Source organism: Strongylocentrotus purpuratus, unplaced genomic scaffold (assembly GCF_000002235.5).
Source record: "Strongylocentrotus purpuratus isolate Spur 01 unplaced genomic scaffold, Spur_5.0 spur5_scaffold_13, whole genome shotgun sequence".
In the NCBI taxonomy this organism is placed as follows: Eukaryota; Metazoa; Echinodermata; class Echinoidea; order Camarodonta; family Strongylocentrotidae; genus Strongylocentrotus; species Strongylocentrotus purpuratus.
In genome coordinates this window covers 8,338,176-8,359,572 of record NW_022145598.1, presented here as the reverse complement: position 1 = coordinate 8,359,572, position 21,397 = coordinate 8,338,176, and the positions used below count along the sequence as shown (strand labels likewise).

Sequence of the window (21,397 nt, the reverse complement as noted above, 5' to 3'; positions counted from 1 at the left end):
GTCTCCATGGATACATGTACACATGCATGTCAATAGATCCCTGGAACACTCTTGCCCCTCTCCTTTTCTCTTTCCCTGTCCTCACTCTTCTCCTCGTCTCCTTCTTCCTTCTCTCTCTCTCTCTCTCCCCCTCTCCTTCTTTGACTTCTCCATATATCTTTTTCTCCCTCTATCTCATTCCACCTATTTCTCTCTCTATCACTCTTTTTTCTGATTTTGTTCTTCTTTTATATCAATAGTTCTCCCTTTCTCTTCATCTACTTTTCTTCATACATACATGTATGTTTAGTATTCACTATCATCTCTACCGGGTATCTCTCTACTTTCTCTCCTCCTTCCCTCCCTCCCTCCCTCCCTCTCTTTCTAAATTTCCCTTCTCTCTTTCTCTATACCCCTCTCATTCCCCATCCTCTCCCTTTATCTTCCTCTACCCCTTCTCAGTTTGCCTCTCTCTGTCTCTCCCTCTCCGTCTCTCTCTCTCTCCCCCCCCCCTCTTTCTCTCTCTGTCTCCCCTCTTTCTCTCTCTCTCTCTCTCTCTCTCTCTCTCCCTTTCTCTTCCCCTCTCTCATTCTCCCCCTGCACCCAGTACCTCCAACCCATCAAGTATCAGAGGCATCTCAAGTTACTCTGCACTTGACCCAGGGCTCAAGACGCATGACCCTCGATGATCAACAGAGTGGCAATTAAAGAGAATGAAATATGATGCACTCACATCCGATTGCTCTCAAAAAGATAAGGGGATAGCACTGTGCACTGTGGTACACACAGTACTTGTGTGTTGTTACTGACTGTGTGTTGTTACTATCTCTGCTATTTGTATGACATATCGTTAGCAATATAACAGGTCTTCTCTTGATTTTAATGTTGGAAAATTTCATACATTCTTCTTGAATATGTTTGAACTTGAAACGTACTCAAAATGAGACGACAGTTTTGCTGTTATAATGCTGTATCCTTGCTTAACACATGTACACTGTACGCTTCCTGGATTTTTGTAGTACTTGTATTATTTTGTATACATGTAGATCAGATACATCATTTATCAGCATGGGAAATGGGGTATTTATTCATCAATGATACACAATTATGAAACATGCAAAAACCAATATTATTACAGGGAAGACTAGCTTTTCCATGTAAAATTTTTCAGCTTGCAACATTATGAGGTAAATGTACAAGTACACGTACAGTATATGTGTAAAATAAACTTGTCATACAGTAAAGAGACAGAATACATAAAATAACATAACATAAAATCTTCATTCACAGAGAAAAGCCAATGACTTAGTATAGATGCATCATGAATGCCTCAATAGTTTGGTGTTCATAAAATGGCAAACTACCAGCATACAATCGAGTGCGAGAGTGACTGTTGGCACATATAATGTATGCCATAAACCATTTTCGTATTGTAATAAACTTTAATGAACAAGGTTTGTTAAGTGCCTCTTTCCATTTTTGTCATCCACCTGTTATGAATGATTGTATTTCAAAAGTCAGAATGCAAATTCTAGACAATCGGTGTTGTCAGGTAGGACAAGCCGTTTTTTGTAACATGGTACTTGATTAAGATTTATGCATTACATTTGGTTACATTACGAAAATGGTCTATTGATGATAAGGCTGTGCACAACAGTGTAATGAGGTACCCGAGTACACTCCCAGGCTCACAAGTGAATACTTGAATATTCGGACGCCATGTTTTTTAATAATTTCTTTGAATTTTTTGATTTTTTTTGAATTTTTTCGATTTTTTTAAATTTTTAATTTTTTTTTTGCCACTTCCATACCACTCGGCAGTTTCCCAGGTCCCTCGCCGAAAACGCATGCAATTTTACTTTGAGTTGCAGTTGAAGGCGCCGATTTAATAAGAATATTAACAGTAAACAATGCTGTTTTAAAAGCCAAAGATGGCAGAATAATTCATTTTCCTCCAAGTCCAAACAGAAATCTGGACATTTGGTCCCAGTTTCTGAAAGGTGAGTTTGACAGTGCTTGAGTTGGGAAACATTTTTACCGACGGTACCATGCCACGGGTAAGCGTGGGCCTGGACATTTTTAAATTTTTTTTTAAAAATTAATTTTTTTTTTTTTTTTTGCGGCCGAATATTCGGGTACGAGAAATCGTACCCGAGTAGTTGTTAACCATGCGGGTACTCGAGCATTCGACTACACGTCGCAGCCTTAATACCTATGGACCATTCTTTAGAAAGAAAATACTTTTAAAAAGTACAGTGTTGACTTGTTTTAACACAAGTTTACCAGTGGCAATTTGAATAGATCACATACATGTAGTTCTGCCAATGACATGTACATGTACATGTACATGAATCCAATCAAGACTTTTGTTATTAAAGTCAAAGCAGACCGGGAGCCAAATATCTGAAAAAGCGGCTCCGGTCCTTATTTTTTTTAGAGAACCGGGAGCCGTTTTCAAGGACCAGGAGCCATTTCCAAAATTGATGAAAATATGTATTCTTTTAAAGGGACTATGTCCCATTTGCAGGCCAAAAAAATGAAAAAGTTAAATTCCAACTGTATTTGAAAGATAATACTAATTTAAAACTTCCCTAAAAAAGTTGGGGTTTGAAAACGTCTTCAAGTGGGAAAATAACGACTATTAGTTGTCAAATCGACTTTAGGGCTATAGAGCCCAAAAGTAATAGTCTTGATTTTCAGACAATTGTACCGAAAGGTCATACGTTTTATGCTGCGCAAAGCTTGATTCAATCAGTTTAATCTTGGCCATCACAAGAAGTGGGTTATTGATGTAGACAAATGCTCATGTATCCTTTACAACTATTTTCATGTATATTACTACCAAAGAAGAAAAAGGCCAGTCAGTCACTCAATAGTGTCTGACAGTGAAGTCTAGCAAGTAAACGGGTTTCCTTGCATAATTTGAACATGAGGACACTGCTAACGTTTAAATTTCACAGATAGGACATACATGACATATTCATAATTCCTGCAAAGTTCTACAGCATTTGAGGTTGGCTGCAAAAGGGACATAGTACCTTTAAATTATTTGTTAACTGTTACCTTCTATTTATACATACAGTAGTTTAATTTCTAGTTTAAATTTTGAGCACTCTATAATTAAATCACTCATACCTTTGATAAAATCTGTCATTTGTAGTTGTTGTAGTTCATGTTTAAAATTATTTTCATGCCATTAAAAAAATGTCAAAAATTGAAAAATGTTAGGAAGGGGGGAATTAAATTATTTTTATAAAAAAAAATATTTAAGAAAAACCATCTATAATGACAATGCAGAGCTGCCAACCTGTTACTTTCAAAAAACATATTATTCAGCTTGAAAAAGGATATTTTTTTGTGAAAAAACAGATTTTGCCTGTATTATGTTTTTGTCATTTTCCCTATAAAATGTTATTGCAATCATGATGCTTTGAATAAAAACGCATTCAATCATTGAGAATGGCTGATCTGTCACTTAAAAAAAAAAAAAATAATAGTAATTAGAAAAAGAAAAAAAATGATTTGTTAAATATATTTACCAATTTTATCAGAAAAATCCATTATTTAAAACATCGCATAATTGTAGTCAATGAGTACGAGGGCAGCTGAATTGCGGTGCAACACACGATGGTGTTAGCAGGTCCGGTGTTTATTTTTCATTTGGCTTTTTGAAGATACCATCACACTGGAAGGGCATGCGATAGGCGAAAAATTATAATGTAGGTATGGTATGCATTATAATCCAAGATGGCGGCCCGCATGTTTTGCCTCTGCTCTTAGACCAATATTATTAATTTCAAAGTCATGAAAAGCGGTGGCGCTAGGAGTAGGAGACAGCGGCCGCTCGTATTCGTGCTGCAATCGTTTCTGGGTGATTTTAATTAGGATTCTCATTATAAAATGATTTGTTAGGGTTCATTCAGTCCACGTTTAACTTGTATCAAGTAATTTTTTGTCACATTTGTGAACATTTAGAGCGAGAATACCAACACAGCCGACCCTACACAGCAACGTATTATATATATGCGTATCTTTTTCGTTCCCTCGACGAGACGACAACACCCTACATCCCGGGCCCTCTCTATTATTCCCAACCTTCCTCTCTTATGCTCTTACTCCCCCACCCCCTCTCTCTCCTCTCTATCGCCCCCCCCCCCCCTTCTTTCATTTCATTTTCTCTTTTCTTTTCTTTTCTTTTCCTTTTCTCCTTTTCTTTCCTTTGTTTTCCTTTCTTTCCTTTCCTTCCTCTTTTTCTTTTTTTCTTCTCTTCTCTTTCCTTTCTTTTCCTTTTTTTCTTTCTTTCTTCCCTTTCCCTCTCATTTTCTCCGACGCGCGCCAGTGCAATTTTACCTTAATTCGGCGGATAACAAGACATAACATCGTATGAGTGGGACTACATAGTCAAGAAATGAGCATACCACAATCCATTTTCGCATCATTGCACACTATTCAATTCACTAAAATACACGCTGAATCCACCCAATATATTTCACACTCCTAAGTTGAATCCTGTCGGTGCAAAAAGAAAAATGATGATAATTACGACCTGAAAATTCAATAAATTGACAACAAATCGCACTTACCATCCAGGGTAGATCGCTCCTGCTTGTAAAGAGAAGAGCGCCAGCTAGCAACAAATACAATACAGTTTTCTTGACTTTTAATTTTGTTGTGGTGCCTGCAAAAAAAAAATTGTTTTGCAGATAATACCCGCATTTTTCTCCTTTTTTTCCCCCTTCTTTTCCCCTCTCGTTATTTTTAATGTTTATAATGATGGGCACATGAATATCAAACAGGTATACACTAAGTGCATAATTTGCTTTGAGTGTAAAAATAGGTGACTTTGCACAAAAGAAAGGAGTATCATATTCATAATGGAAGGAAAAGTTGCTCTCATTACAGGTATGGCTAAAAATCTTCTTTCTTGTCGGTTAAAAATCCCGTTTGTATTTGTTTGTCCGATTTGTATGTTTATTCACTTATTCCTGGTCTCAAACTGATCATGTGCCACAGGATAAACTGTATTCAAGGCGTTGTTGCGTTTCTCCATTTCATTTTGTCGATTGGTCTTCATCGATATTGATTTAAAGATACCGGTATTTACAATAAGCTATCATGAATTGGCAATGGAGAAGAATATGACGATGATGATAATGTTGCAATGTTTATGAATATTACATTTTTCGTATTAGTATTCATTATTATGATGATTTTTTTTTTTAAACATTGATTTTATTTCTCAAAACTCCAATTCTCGTTCGTACATAACATAATGTAGAACTACAAGGCATTTTCCATATAGTCCTAGTTCATACAAACTACAACATAATTATAACAAAGCATTTTTTATCATTTGATAAATGAACATAAGTACAAAATAATTCACAATGTATATGACTAAAATATATCACAATTACAAAATAGGAAATTATTACCGCATTACTCAGTTATTTCATCCCCAAACTATAGAACAAGCATTGCTTCTTCTTTTCTTCTTCAGAATTAGATTGAATACTTAAACAAATAATGAGTTTCATATTTCCCAACATAATTTATTTTTCAGAATTGAAATTATGAGTTTTTCTTTTATTAAAACACAATCTACCCCAAAACCCTCTTCCTTCCATTCCTTCTCTCTAACTTTCCTCCGCCTCTCTTTAATGACGATGAAGATGATCGATGATCGATGATCGATGATGGTGATGGTGTTAAGAAGAAGATGATGATGACGATGATAGTGGTGCATGGTGGTGGTGGTAGTGGTAGTGGTGGTATGGTGGTGGTGGCGGTGGTGATGGTGGTAGCGGTGGTGATGGTGGTGGTGGTGGTGGTGGTGGTGGTGGCGGTGGTGGTGGTGGTGGTGGTGGTGGTGGTGGCGGTGGTGGAAGTGGTGGTGGTGGTGGTGGCGGTGGTGGTGGTGGTGGTGGTGGTGGTGGCGGCGGTGGTGATGAAGATGATAAAAATGTAATGAAACACGATTGCAATGATTTTCGTACATAATTTCAACCGAAAGTCATTTCAATAGCCTTGCTTGTCCATTACTTGTGAATAGCTAACACTACAATGACGTCTAATTATGGCAGAACATTATTTCTATGGGATGTACAAAGTCTTCTGAAATTGCCCTCGAGTTGATATTTCGAAATTAGTAACTATCATGATGATAATAAAAATGACGATGAAGATCGCGAAGAAGGATTAAGGTGAAGATAGAAATCATGTTCGGATTACGTAACATTTCAAGAGATGACTTGCAGTGTGTAGTCATTGGTAGGATAGTACACGTATGTATCCTAAGGGATTGCCGTGACTTAATATAGTCCACACAAGCGCGTGTCTTTCAATCCGGATCACTCTCAGCCTTAATAGCGATTTCACTGCTAGAAGTAATTTCAAATGCCTTATATTGCTCTTAGGAGTGATATTGAGCCTAAGAGCGAATTAATCTCATTTGGGATCGATTTTAGCTGTAGTGTTAGTGGATCACCCCCTGAACCACGTCTCAATACATGGTGGCAGCGGTGGGATCTAGATTTTTCGAAAGTATCTGCGCTTGAGTTATGATTGCATTCTTTTTTGACGAGCGATTTTTTTTTTTTTTGGTTTAATTTCATTTCCTCCATTATCTACTCTAATTATTACCAGGATCCAGTTCGGGTATAGGTGCTGGTATCGCAGAGCGTTTCGCTGAGCTTGGCTGCCGTCTTGCTCTCACCGGAAGGGACGCAGAAAAACTGAAAGATGTCGGGAAATCATGCTGTGAACGTGGGCTCAGCGAAAAAGAGGTGAGATAATATTATAGACCCGTATATATTTCTACTAAAAAAGATAGAAGCGATGCTTTGGTTAGGTTTATGTCCAAAATCGGAATGAACAAAGAACGTTATCCCGAGGTCGCATTTTTCCTTTTAATACCCATTCTCGTTCTTTATATATTGTAAATTCAACCATTGCAAACCGGTTATGATTCTTCAGAAAAATTCAAATACGTTTTTCATAGACATTATCTTATACGGTATTGCTAAATACACCTAAATCAAATCACATCATTTTGAGAACGTAACGAGTTTGTATACCCAAACATAAACTTGCAACTCATTTTCGCAAATGGAGGTTTGAAATATAATTCCTTCTTTGACTGCCTGCATTACTGCTATATGTCATCTTTTATACTAACTTAGTATAAAAGATAAAATATTGATTGATATTCTGATATTTTTCTGTCTTCTTTTATGTCTTATGTTAGTCTTGATATTTTAATCACTCTCCCAAACTGAGATGCAAATAATGATTTTGTTTTTGTTCAATTAAACAGAGAGAAGAAAAAGACATACAATGAACTGATATACTTGATCAATATTATGCCCATGCACTGCTGTTCAAAGATGCAAATATTAGGGTATAACGTCAAATGGCGTAATACACATGCTGCGATCATCATCATCATCATCATCATCCCTAGGGAGTAGAGATGGTAAACATTGTGCGTGAATGAATCCGATGACCGGGGTAATAATATTTGTAAATCGCTTTAAAACGATATACCGTATTAAGCGCTATATAAATCCAAATTATTATTATTATTTAGCATTCCTAAACAAAATATAACAGTTTTCTATTTTTGACTTTCATGACTTTCAGATTTTACTTATTGCTGCCGATTTGACTGAAGATGAAGACTTAGAAAGGATATTTTCAAAGACAATAGAAAAGTTTGGACGCCTTGATATCCTTGTGAGAATCATTCCACTTTTTAGTTTAGTGTTAAGTTTTTGATTTTGATTTCTTGTTCGAAATCGAGCATTTTCGAATGACATAACATTTTGGTACACTTTTATAAGTTGGGTGAAATCTTACACATTATTGCGTTTAAAAGGGATATGTTCGTAAACTTTAAATTAGTAATGAGTAAAATATATACTGAGAGATGTGTTTATACATATTAACGAATAACAACAACAACAAAAAAAGGAAAAAAGAAAAAGAAATTAAGGGAAAGCGAGAAAAGTGAAAAAGGAATAATGGACGAGAAATGTAAGACACATGAACCACCTCCAACACCCGCCCATAATCAGCTTGTAAAATTCGATTTTCATTTTTCCGAGTTGGAACAGAGCCCCGGCCCTTAATGGTTGAGTCCCGGCTACGCCATTGTTTGGTTGTATCATTGAAGTGAAACTATATACGTGATAATAAATAAATAATGATACAATCAGGTCAGACTCGAGCATAATTTTGTTTAAATTATGTATATAACTTAGATCATCGTCGTCTTTGTCGTCGTTCTTTATTTCCAGATAAATAACGCAGGTCGTCCAGCTAAAGGAAGATTTCATGACCTGCAGATGACCTTCTTTGATGACGTCATGAGGCTGAATCTGAGATCAGCTATTTACCTTTCCAAGCTGGCCATCCCATATTTGAAAGAATCAAAAGGTGGCGATATACTTTCTCTAATAAATGTAATTAGTTTACTGTAGTTCCGTCTTCAGATAGTGCATCTAAGGAATTATTCTTGCAGACAAAACTTGTATCTTAGTTTGAATTCTACCTTTAAAAGAAAAGAAAAAGAAGAGAGAGAGAGAGAGAGAGAGAGAGAGCGAGAAAGAGATTGTGTGTGTGTGTGTGTGTGCGTGAGAGAGAAAGATAGAGTAAGAGAAAGTGAGAGAGAGGAGGGATAATGAGAGAAATAAGAGATTTTGAGTATATAAAGCCGTTTGTTTTTATTTTAAAATAATCATCTTTCTCTCATACTCATTCAGGCTGCGTCGTGAACATGTCGAGTGTTGCTTCCAAAACTACAGTAAGTGGCAAAATCCCTAAATTTCACTCCATTTCTGGCCTTTGGCATACCTATTCCATGATAATTACAATGTGGCACAGAAAAATAATTGTTGTGGTTATATAAAGTTGTCAACAACTTAGAGCAACGTCGATCTGGCGCTGCTCAGTGGCTGCCGGGCTCACGATCAATTGGGCAAAAAGAATTTCCGTTTCGGTTTAATAAAATTTGGAGTGGACTATTAGGCTATTATTATTATTATTATTATTATTATTATTATTATTATTATTACTAGAATATTTCCCCCTAAAAAAAGAAACAAAAAAGCTTTATCAAACTTCATGAGAAGCAGAACTATCCATTGACTGTTTTTTTTTTGTCCATGGATTTCTGAAATATGCATTGTCTGATTTTGTTGTTGTTCTGAAACGAAATATTTCTGTTTGCCCAAAGTAGTCCACAAATTCGCTGCTATCAATTTGATATTCCATCTTTTATTTTAGTTAAGAAAGTGATGTTTGTGATTGTAATATGTAAAGCGCCATGAGCATCAGAGCCTGGCGGATACCGGCGCTATATAAATATCCAAATTATTATTATTATTATAACAGTGCGACTACAACCCTACATATTCAATATCGAAGGTCGCTCTTGATCAGTTCACAAAAAGCCTTGCAGTTGGTAAGTAGAAAACGGCAATGAGTGAATATATTTTCCGAAACAAGACTAGACACAATCATAAAAACTTTCGAGAAATCCATTCAAGGGCAATTTCAATACTCTAGGACATATCCCAAAGAAATCCAGTTTGGCTTATGTAATACGTCATGTTAATGTTCGCACATTTCAGCTATTAGGGACTTTTAGATTCGCACGAAGACAATGGGGATTGCTACGATTGACGTCCTTTTAATGCACTGCCTTGAATGGACGTCATACGTATCAGTCCACGCAAATCTAAAAGTCCCCAATGAAGCTGTCGAGGTTGATTTGTCAAAGGCCTTTGCGATCGCGTAAAATAAATATATCCTCTATCATACATATCGAGACCGATACAATGAATGGATGATGAATTAAGGTTCTGGAATCTAATTTAATTAGTGTTTGTATTTTATATGTTTTGGGGCGAACTGTTAGTGAAGGAAGGCCTTTAAGGTTACCATGCAAACGCATGTCAATCTCATCTCTCTCTCCCCCGCCCCCTTTTCTTTCGATCTCCCCTCTTTCTCGACACCCTCTCTCTCTCACTCACTCGTCTCCTTTCCATTTGCCATCTATTTCTCTCCCTCTTCTCCACTCTCTCCCTCCTTCTCCGCTCCGTCTCTCCTTCTCCGCTCTCTCTCTCTCTCTCTCCCTTATTTTCGATCACTCTGTTTATTATTTTCCATCTGCGTTTCTCTCACCCTCTCACTGATGCATGTCTCAATCCGCTCTCCCCTTTCCCTGGTTCAGAACTGGGACCCTACGGCGTCAGAGTTAATTCTCTCAAGTGAGTAGAAAGAATATACTTATTTTCCTGAATTGTTTGCCATTATAAATTATAACTCATCTACTCATAATCTCTCTGAAATAATACTACCCGAATATATGACACCTTCAAGCAATTTAATACTTAACTCTTAAATATTTTTTTCTTCTTATAATTTGTTCACCAGTTTCAAGTTTCCATGCTTTAAAATTTGAATGTGTGTTTTTAATTCATGTTTCGTATTTCTTTGTTTCCTATCTCGCTTTTTATGATCACGTATTTTGTCACAATTGATTGCTCGTTATCATTTGTATTGGGAATGCAGCCCTGTTTGGGTTTTTGCAAACATATTCTGCATCCCAAGACGTTTGGTTTTTACTGATTGCCTGAATAAAATACAATACATGTTCCCCATCAGCCCCGGCGTCATCTTAATTCCTTATTACCAATACCTCTAAAAGAGCGACGCCCGAATGATCAAAAAGTATTTCCTTTGTGTTAAGATTATTTCATAAAAAAGTATATTCCTTCACATTTTCTTTCCATTCTCCATCTTCCGACAGTCCTGGCGTCATCTTAACTCCTCTCTACCGAAACCTCGGGAAGAGCGACGCCCAAGTGATCACATGGTCCAAGTCAATGCATCCCATTGGTCGCCACGGGACTGTGGATGAGGTCGTCAAGGCAACCGAATATTTGGTGTCGGATACTTCAAGATGTGTGACTGGTACGCTGCTTTCTATTGACGGAGGACGCTTTCTAATGTGAAGTACGCTGACGCTGACGCAGACGACAATTTGGTTATAAAGGCTTTAGATATGATGTGATAAACTGCAGCAGTTTATTAATGTAATGTGGTGAACTTGGATGGGGGGAGGGGGTGGGGAGAGAATGTTCTGGGTGGTACTTAATGAAGGGGTTGCACAAACTTGAAGAGCGAGAGAGAGAGAGAGAGAGAGAGAGAGAGAGAGAGAGAGAGAGAGAGAGATAAAAGGTATAGACCAGTTCTGGTCATGCATTTGCATTGTGAAAGAAACGTTGTGGAATCGATCAGAAAAGATTGATCATCTAGAATATGAGTATTGGTGTGTACTGCAAGGTTCTGGAATCATCAAAAGGGTTAGAAATTTGGCCTAATCTTGGTAAAGTTACAAGCACTGTACACAGAAAGATGTATATGGGACTACGCGATATCTTTCCAGGTCGGATAGATAACTTATTTACCAAATATATCAATTAGTAGGCGGTTTCCCGGCAAAATTTGTATCATCACGTATTAGTCATAGTCAAAACATATTCTTTCACATGATTGGTAATTTGAGCTTCCATTTCATTTTTTGAGAGGGGGACGTTTCCAAAATTGGTCTATACCTTTAAGGGGAGAGGGAGGGGATTAATGAAGTTCTAAGAACTATGATGCTTGAGGACCACAATATGCACCCCCTAAATTCAGGATAAAATGAAATTATGGTAAATTTGAATTTACAGTTTGTGTTCCATGAATCTGTGTCCTTTCTCAACCCACTTGGTGAATGCCAACTTTTTTCAACAAAGCAAATATGAAGAACAGCCAGTTGTTTGATATTTTTATGCTCATTTATTGTCCAGCTACGATCGACATGCAGTGTTTATGGACATTACATGCATACTCGTATGTTCGTACATGTATTTACAACTGATATACAAAGAAATGCAATTCAAGAATAAACATAAAACAATACAAGATTTTTGCAACCTTTACTATTGTTCTTCTTCACTTTACTTCTTTTGTAAATAATACTGCAGCGTTGGAATTACCTTTCTGCCTTTCAACCAACATTTAGATGGACTTAACAGTGTGTACCTGTGCCCCTGTTGCATAAAAATTACCACTGATGGTAACTTTGCCATCAATATTAACTACCATGCCAACATTACCCAACAGCAAATCAAATCAAGGTTTTTATGAAAGTTACCATTAACGACAAAGTTACCATCAATAGTAAGTTTTATGCAAATGGCCCAGAGGTCAGGAGAAATTTAGAGCAGATATACATCCAGGTGTTGTTATCAAAGGATAAGTCTCTGGACTGTGAACTACAAGGTACAGGGTTCCAATGGATCCCTGCCACAGCACTAACGTCATTTTGGCAAGACATTCATCTACATTTGCCACACTCTACCCAGAGGTAGTAAGTGGGTACCTAGTAGGGTTTATTCCTTGAATGCACAATTATTGCGTCGCATTAAATGCAATCTCTTATAATTGTGTGTATCTTAAGATAACTGGGCATATGCTTTCCAATCGAGGCCCTCAAAATAATTGGCTAAAGTCTGCTCAGGAGATGTATCAAACTTAGGGTAAAATATTTAGCCAAAAGCTTCAACTGAATACCAAAGTTGGCTAAGTATTTCACCTAAGCCAAAAACATTGCAAAATACTCATATTTCTGACATTTGTATTGAATTGAATACGAGCCCAGGTACTAAGAGCTAATTAGGCTTGGTATTGATATCCAAAGTCCCTTCAATATAATGTGATTCCATAATACATGCATCTAAATCACTAAAGCACTCGGCAGTGATCAATTTCTGGGCAAGAGTTACAATACATAAATTAGGGATCCACACTGACATTTTTGGTGTCCCTGTTACATAAGGAACCCACACATATTTGTGGCTCTGACAGACTTAAACAGAGTGGAGTGAGATTGTTAAGTGATTTCCAAATTCCAAGCATCCTATTGCATCCTCATGCCTAGAATCACTTAACAATCTCCCTCCACTGTTTAAGTCTTTACTCAGAGCCACAATACGTGTGGATTCCTTATGTAACAGGGACACCAAAAATGTCACAAAGTGGGTCCCTAATTCATGGAGTTACCTATATACATTACACAAATATTAATAATGCAGCGGTTATATTGATGTGCTGTGTCATACATCGCCTGCACAGAGCCAGAATGTGGCATATAGATTCAATCTTTATCTGTATAGATATGATACATTTTTACATCAAATTCTATTTACAGACTTTAAATTTAAAGTAGTCCAATCACCATGTTACTAATGATAGTCCTACTGGATACATTTCCAAACCCAAAATGTTTAAGGCAATATAATGGCGGGCCTTAATGAAATTGGAGTCTTACACGTATATGAGGTACGTTGGCTCAGTGGTAGAGCAGTGGTCTCTCAATCGGGAGGTCCCAGGTTCTTAACCAAGTCGATGCACTAGTGCCCTTTGGTAAGGTAGTGATCCTTATTACCAAATCCCTCAGAGAGGGTTTAAAGATGTTGGTACCCTGGTTGCTTACTTAGAAGCAAACACATGATTTCTTAGCATTCGGGTAAAACAAACAAAACAACCTTCAACTCCTGTGAATTAGGTGGATATACCGATGCTCATTTTTGTGTTAATCTTGACTGATTTTAAGTGATTTGAAGAGGGTGGGGGATGTCACAATGTAGTTAACAACTAAATTATTCATACTCTTACCAAGTTTTGTTATATTTAAAGTACATGAAAACTTTATTTGTCCCAGTTTATGTTTCTTGAGAAGGTAACTTATTAAAGCTAACATCTCAAAGTATTCAACAATGGCCCTAATTCAACCAGTCCACCCTTAAATAATTGAGTTATGAAAAACATAAGAAACATCAAATTTACAAGGGGTATGAACAATTTAGTCGTAAACTGTACATGCAATCATCCAACATATTTAAGTGGGGGCTAGCCCTGGGGTCGAACCCAGAACCCCTCTTACTTCCTAGCGAGAACAATGTTTATGAATGGAGAAGTAAGTAATATTGCACTTTTGGATAAGACCGACAGATGTTGTAACATGAGTGAACTTTGTTCTCCAACTTTCACGAGACAGCAGTCATTGTTGTTGCAACAAGATGTAAACGCCACCAGCAAAAGTAGAAGTAATTGTTAGGGCTGGCGGGCTGAATGAGCTTGGAGTGGCAGAAAATATACATGAAGCAATGTGCGCTGCTTACATCAGGAAGTAACATTAATTCCTAGAACCGGGTGTTAATGCCATCCCATACTGGAGAAGTGAATATTTTCACTATTCTAAGTTCTGAGGCACATGAACCTTGGCCAAATTGAGAGACTTCTTGCACTACTTGCATGGGATAGCAATCTTGGATGTTTGAACCGGCTGTGAGCGGCACCGTCGATTTGTTTCAGCTTCGGGTGGCAGGCGCAGCGGCAACGTGGGGCGAGTTCTTTCCACTGCTTCCATCAAGAAACATTGACGAGGCTTCGTACCGGTTGTGAGTGGCACTGTTGGTTTGTTTTAGCTTCGGGTGGCAGGCGCAGCGGCAATGTGGGGCGAGTTCTTTCCACTGCTTCCATCAAGAAACATGGACGAGGCCTCGTACTGGATGTGAACAGCATCTCCACAGACATGAATCAAGCATTGGCACTGTACGGGAAAATGAAGAAAACAAAATTACATGACCTTTCAATGACCCCACATATGCTCTGTTGACATTTTGAGCGAGCTCCTTTCCAATTTGCAGAATACAGAAAATTTCAAAAAATTTCAATTTCTTAGTTATTTTTGACAGAGTAGATTTGTTTCATACAGGGCTTGTATAATTACATATATGCAATAATCATAATTATGAATGTATGAATGAATTTTTTTTAAAGGGAAAATAATGATTTTTGACGTTTTTTAGAACAGCGAAAATGGGAGGGGAGCTCGAAAGATATGTCATAGAGTTGCCAATTCGTGTTTGATGGATTGCACCTTCAAAAATCCATAACTTTCTTATATATATACATGTATATACATGTATATCATCGGTATTCGCCCAATTTTTCACTGACCGGTTTCTCTTATTTTTCTGCTACTATCAAAACCAACTCAATATCAGGGTGGGTTTCCCCTTTAAGCTTATAAAGAATGACATGCTTCGGAAGTATGTAAAAGGAATGTTTGAGAGGAATCACTCACTTGGTTTTTATGGGGGTTATCTTCCATGATGCAATCGATGAGAGCGTAAGCTACAAGAGCGTTTCCACCCAGCGCTGCGACGTGACGTCTCACGATGGCGTTGACCTCGGCGATGAAGCTACGCATGAAACCGCTGACACCACCGGACTATAAGGAGGAAATGGAAATACATGAGTGTTAATGTTCCTCTATGAACACAAAGAATTAAGGGAAAAGAATCAAGAATAAATGAGGTGAAAGAGCATTGGTAGCTGCTGCTCTTGATTGAAGAAATATAAAAATAAATTTTTAGATGCACTGCCACTGGGAAAGAGTTAAAGGTAATGCAGAGTTTTGGGAAATTTTGAAAATTGGATGGATAATAATTCTTTAAGATGTTGATATATTTGGATGCCCCTGTGGATATATTATAAGCACTAGAAAATTAAGCCCCTAAGACACTTCTGCTTTTGAGAAATTGAATAATCAAAATATACCAGTGCTCCCGGTAAATTTCAAATATTTCAAATAGCGCGTATGGCCACTCCATGGTAGCTGCGACCATGAAAATCTCAGAGTTCTGATATATAATTTCCAAACAGGAATAGCACTTTGATCGATTATAGTGAATAAATATTGTTTTAAAGCTAAAGTAATATCAGTCTTGAGAGGTATACCACATACAAATTTTATTATTTACAATTTCATCACTTTAGGCTCGATTTCAACCGCGACAACGATCATTGAATATTGTAAAATCGCATATGTTTCCAATAAGTTAATTTAAACCAAATTCATGACGCCATACCAAAACTTTGTAATACAGTGTAGTGTACCTTTAATTACATGTAAGAAGGGGGAGCACAAATAAGCTTACCTCTCTGACTGATGTTGTTTCTCTCACAAAGAAGATGTTTAAGTTGCCCAGGTAACGCTCGATGGTAGCCCCGGGGATAATCGCTAGAGGAGTGATCAGAACTTCTGGCCTCCATGCCTTGTTACTCTGAAAATGATAAAGATGATGATGACATGTATATCCACAATAAATATGATGATGATGATGATGATGATGATGATGATGATGATGACAATTATAATGAAAATAATGATGACGATGAGGATGATGATAATGCTGATGACCATAATAATAATAATAATAATAATAATAATAACAATATTACTATTATTAATAACACTACTACTTCTACTACTACTACTACTACTACTACTACTACTACTACTATTACTACTACTGCTACTGCTAATGCTACTTCTACTACTACTACCACTACTACTACTACTACTACTGCTAATGCTACTTCTACTACTTCTTCTGCTACTACTAACAATGAATTATGCTAGTGTCTATAAAGTAGCACTGTAAGGAATTTTGTTTTCATGATAGCGCAGTAGAGTATATTTGTTTAGTAGCTGCACAACATATATTGATCTTATTATTTATTATGAATGAAATTCATTTTGTTCTCAAATGGCTCAATACATCTGCAAGTACTTGTCTCTTACCGCTATTTTAAGTTTTCTCTCCAACTGCATTGACCCACTCTCAGAAGATGCCCCAGCTTTGGAATGAAGAATTGATATAAAAAACATCCATGATCATTATCAACTTTGAAAGAAAAGACATAGTATTTTGCATACCGGTATACAACGGTTACATGTAAGTCACGTGTAAAGTAACCCAATGGCGAATCGGAACAATAGTTAAAAAAGCATTGTGATGTTATTTTTAATGATAAATTTCATAGTGATAAGGTATTTGCATCAGTTCTGAGGGTCAAAAGAGGTATTCCCCTATCCTTTGAAAAAAAAATTATGTGTTCAAATAGATCTCCTGATATTTTTAGAATTTCATTCAGACTACAAAGATTTTCTTTGTGACATTTTATTCTCAAATTCCTGGAATAATTCACTTTAGGGCTAGACTTTAAAAAAAAATATGAAGATCCTGAGCAATTTTTCTCTAAAAATGCAATACACTGTGATTCTATGTGGACTCAAAATATTAATTGGAAGGAAAAAAAAAATCAAAAAAAGAGTGAAATCACGTTCTGATCACGATTCTCTATGCAGTTATTTCACACAAATTTAATATTTCACTAAGAAAGAAAAAAAATCACCACAGTAAACAAACACAAACAATCAAAACCATGCATGAAATGTCACTGCATGTCTAGAAACAGACAATTTTGTTTACCGTAATGCTTTACCCTATTCCAATTATTAAATGATTTGCACAAAATATCTACATGTGTACACAGCAGTACACAAGTAAGTATCATATAAATTACACAGACTGATGTTATGTGCACCATCAATAACAATAGAAAATCAGACAATTCAATAAATCAAACTCTACATGTATTTGGTTTGATAACTGTCCAATATCACCAATCCCATATTAGGGATTAGACCTCCCTGCATGGTCACTGACAGGTGGTTATCTCATCAAATCAGATCTCAATTAAACGTAAGGAAAAAGGGATCATGGGAGACCAATGGTCACCGTTTAGGCATTGTTTGCTATAAAGAGGGCGCAAGTAGCTATAAGTAGCGCAGTGGGGCTTTAAGTACCTTTGGCTGATGGTGATGAGCCTGCAGTCTCGGAAACCTCTTCCATTGAAAACATCATTTCAGAATCAGCAGAGGGTTTAAGTGGTCCTAATGAAGGCAATAATATTCTCTTCAATTCTATCCGTATTCACACTTTCATGTACAGTTTTAAAAAGGAATGACTGAATAGACCAGGGGAGTGTTTCACAGAGACTAAGATCGACTTTAAGTTCGACTTAACTATGGTAGGCCGTTCATGCCACTGTTTTTCTCACTATTTACTGGCATTGGTCTCTAAGGGACATACAAATCATGGTCACAAATATACAGAATTTCTATTTTTTGATCATTCATTATTGAAGGAAAAAATATCATCTAAAGATCATCATGGTGAGAGCAAACAGTGGCATGAACGGCCTGCCAACTTAAAGTCTATCTTAGTCTTTGTGAAACACTCCCCTTGGACTATGTCACCTCAAATTTGAACAGTTATATGTTTTTTTCATTTACATATTCGTAGTAGTTACAAAGTGAAGTATAATTATGTATCAAATGACCCTGTATCAATGACAATTACAAAATGTCCTCCCCCAAAATAAAAGAAAAAAAAAAAGAAGAAAAAGAATTGACACTTTTCAAAATGAAAATAATGATGATAACTTCTACTTTGTATTGCCAATTCAAAGATATTTAATTCATATATTGATTTCAAACTTCTTTACTTGTGCACAACATACAGTTTTCATGCAACTTCATTTAGTTAGCTATCCAAGTGTGACATCAATATTGCCATGAATCCAAATTCAAGACACGTAGGTCTGTGTGCATGTACATGACAGTGCAGAATTACCACACTACAAACTACATGCATCAACCCATGTTACATAATACACATTTTCATTCATCAAAAAACCTTTTCTTAAGAGCTCCTGATCCTAAAATTCACACATATTATTAGTACCTCACAGTTAACAACTAAATTAATCATACTCTTTCCAAGTTTTGTCATTTTTTAAAGTTTATCAAAAAATTGATTTAGCCTGATGTATGTTTCTTGAGAATGTGACATATTAAAGCTTACATCTAAAAGTAAGTATTTAATAAAGGCCCTAATTCAACCAGTACATTTTTCATTCTTGAGTTACTAAAAACACCAAAAACATCAAATTTACAAGGGTTATGGACAATTAAGTTGTTAACTTTATGCGCTGATATTTGTTTTCGAATCATTTATTAGCATTGATGATAAAGTCGAGGTCTGGCCATGTATACATACATATTCTGTTTTGGAGTCATCAAAATGATAACAAGGTGGCTTGATCTAGCTGAAATGTGTGCATAGTGAAAAACACTGAACACATACATGTACCGTATATCATACCACTACATTTACCTTTGTGAATCGGAATAGCAGGAGCAACAACAATCGGTTTCATGCCTACGACTGCTGCTGTTAACCAAATCTGCAGAAAAATATCAACATGAAAGGAGAAGAAATCTAATACTTGATTGTATGTTTATTTTAACTGACTGCTATTAAAACATGTGCATGCTTGTCAGTAGCCAGGAGACAGACGGCTTTAAGTCCTTTCCGAGGGACTTGGTAATGAGGATTAATGCCTTACCAAAGGACTTGAATTTGAACCCGGGACCACCCGGTTAGGAGACCACTGCTCTACCAATGAGCCATCGCGCCTCCTTTTAATCTCAACTTTTATAATCAATACAGTTCCAGATTCAACGTTGGGTTAAAATTAATGAAAACAGAAAAATCAATATTTACTTATATAGATACATGACTGGTAGAAAATATTTTGTTGTTGCTTGGACCCAGTAGATAAAGATCCCAAGCTCGATTTTGTGATTGAAAACAAGTCAGAAAAAAATTAGAATCAGCAGGATTTGAACCTGCCATTTACTTCTTGCCGGGAAGCGACTCTACCACCAGGCCATCACTGGTCTATGGCACAGTCACGATGACCTGGAAACAGATACCCAAAGTCATTCTGACTTATTAATGTTTATCAGTCCGCCATTAGGACGACAGCTTTGGATGTCAGGCTTCACATATTACATGACATTTCTAAAGACCTATTTTTTAGATTCTATCAGAAATGACAAAATATCACTGAAACATTCAAATACAAGACATGCAAAGAGAGAGACAGAGAGAGAGAGAGAGAGAGGGAGGAGGGGGCATAGAGACATACAGAGGAATAGATGAGAGAAATAAATAAACAGAGAGGGAAAAGAGAGAGAGAGAGGGGGAAGAGAGAGAGTAAATGAGAAAGACAAATACAGAAAGTGAAAGAATGAGAGAGAGAGTGAAAGAGAAAGTAAGAAAGGGTTAAAAAGAAGAGAAAAAACAGGAAAGAAAATGCATGCAGAAAGTACAGTTGTGTTGTTGTTGATTAGTGTTTTATGGCAATCTGTCAATTTTGACTATTATCATCAACAGTTTAAAAAAAATGCTTGTTGTTATCATATGTAATAATACAACTGACTTCTCTCTTACAACAAGTGGTATCAATTTATATACATGTAGACATACCTGAATGATTTCATCTTCGTCCAGTGCAAACTCAATGTTCATCTTACTCAGACAGCACGGGGTAAGCTTACGAAGCTTGAAACAGATTCCCTGTTAAAAAGAAAAAAAGGTTAATCAAGTCTCTTTACATGGTTTCACCAACAGACGGTTAACTATTAAAAATATTCAAATTTATGGATGTTTCTTTCCTGATTGCAATCACCTAAGTCGATTCGACAACTAATGCTTGTTATTTTCCCACTTAAAGATATTTTCAAGCACTTTCGTTTTGAGGGAGGTTCTAAATTAGTATTATCTTTCAAATGCCATTGGAATTTAACCTTTTCATTTTTTTGGCCTGCACATGGGACATAGTACCTTTAAGAGAAGCGGTCTCAATAAGCAGGTGGATTTCATGTACAGATCACTTATGTTCATATTTCAATGAGAAACATTATCCAAAGGAAAAAGATTTCCAGTCTTAATGGACAGGTGCTCTCTTTCTATACAGGTGGTTGCTATAAACAGTAGGCTTCCCTGTACTACATGTACATGTAAAAGTGTAACAATACTAACCTGCATCATGTCTTGTATAAGGCCACTCACAACCTTTGTTGTTCCGCTTGTATCCGTCAGAGAGGCTCGTCTCATCATGGTGATCGTCTGGATAGTGATTTCATGTAGAAAGAAAAAACATTTACCTTGGAAATATACCTTGGAAGTAGGCATTTAAAGTTATAAACTTATTTGCCTCTCGTTGACATTAGGATGAAGAATCCACATTGGGACACATGTTTAGTGGCGCTATACAGCAGTTGGCGAACATGGACAAGCAAAGGACTCTTCTGGGTCAAATTGATCTTTTCTTGACGACCGAAATTTTGACAAATCGGATTTAAAGCTATTTAGTGAGGTGCTCTCCACAACTGCAAAAGAGAGATTGTTCCATTCATTGGAAAGGTGTTGTAACGATTCAAGCTCTATTTGCTTATGTTTCATCACCTTTGTGTGTTCATTCATCAAACTGTATATAAGTTGCAACTTGTCTTTGATAAAACAATGTTATATTCTTTTTCACGTGAAGTTAATTCAAATGTATTGTAAAATTGAAAATGATTTGTCATCTTATATTAATG

General features: G+C 36.6%; 3 protein-coding genes across 9 annotated transcripts in view; 1 reads left to right on the top strand and 2 right to left on the bottom strand.

Moving 5' to 3' along the window:
- LOC584566 (acyl-protein thioesterase 2) overlaps nucleotides 1-4,606 on the bottom strand; it is a 33,799-nt gene extending 29,193 nt beyond the window's left edge. Inside the window, exon 1 of the mRNA XM_011670153.2 lies at nucleotides 4,563-4,606. The gene's annotated coding sequence lies outside the window, so the exon portion shown is untranslated. The remainder of the gene's footprint in view (nucleotides 1-4,562) is intronic.
- Nucleotides 4,607-4,773: 167 nt separating this feature from the next.
- On the top strand, nucleotides 4,774-10,997 carry LOC587746 (3-oxoacyl-acyl-carrier-protein reductase-like). The gene is made up of 8 exons (NM_001242685.1): nucleotides 4,774-4,881; nucleotides 6,625-6,764; nucleotides 7,621-7,713; nucleotides 8,277-8,415; nucleotides 8,742-8,782; nucleotides 9,373-9,442; nucleotides 10,214-10,250; nucleotides 10,793-10,997. Exons 1-8 carry the CDS (start codon nucleotides 4,854-4,856, stop codon nucleotides 10,995-10,997), a joined length of 753 nt encoding a protein of 250 aa, NP_001229614.1. The 5' UTR covers nucleotides 4,774-4,853.
- Nucleotides 10,998-12,740: 1,743 nt separating this feature from the next.
- LOC576722 (C2 domain-containing protein 5) overlaps nucleotides 12,741-21,397 on the bottom strand; it is a 35,026-nt gene continuing 26,369 nt past the window's right edge. For 5 of the 7 annotated variants that reach the window (XM_030982823.1, XM_030982828.1, XM_030982824.1 and 2 more), the window contains 8 exons: nucleotides 20,838-20,924; nucleotides 20,283-20,372; nucleotides 19,125-19,194; nucleotides 17,753-17,839; nucleotides 16,685-16,740; nucleotides 16,038-16,163; nucleotides 15,182-15,328; nucleotides 12,741-14,644 (listed from right to left, as the gene is read on the bottom strand). In XM_030982823.1, the coding sequence (XP_030838683.1) occupies nucleotides 14,516-14,644; nucleotides 15,182-15,328; nucleotides 16,038-16,163; nucleotides 16,685-16,740; nucleotides 17,753-17,839; nucleotides 19,125-19,194; nucleotides 20,283-20,372; nucleotides 20,838-20,924 (792 nt within the window). In that variant the 3' untranslated portion in view covers nucleotides 12,741-14,515. Of the gene's footprint in view, nucleotides 14,645-15,181; nucleotides 15,329-16,037; nucleotides 16,164-16,684; nucleotides 16,741-17,752; nucleotides 17,840-19,124; nucleotides 19,195-20,282; nucleotides 20,373-20,837; nucleotides 20,925-21,397 lie in introns of those variants that run through there. The other 2 variants (XM_030982827.1, XM_030982829.1) reach the window with 2 other exon arrangements.

Excerpts from the sequence above, each read along its gene's own strand:
- LOC587746 (NM_001242685.1), top strand. The coding sequence starts at position 4,854 with ATGGAAGGAAAAGTTGCTCTCATTACAG. Across the intron at positions 7,714-8,276 it reads TTGGACGCCTTGATATCCTT|ATAAATAACGCAGGTCGTCC; the intron begins GTGAGAATCATT and ends CTTTATTTCCAG. Across the intron at positions 9,443-10,213 it reads CACAAAAAGCCTTGCAGTTG|AACTGGGACCCTACGGCGTC; the intron begins GTAAGTAGAAAA and ends TCCCTGGTTCAG.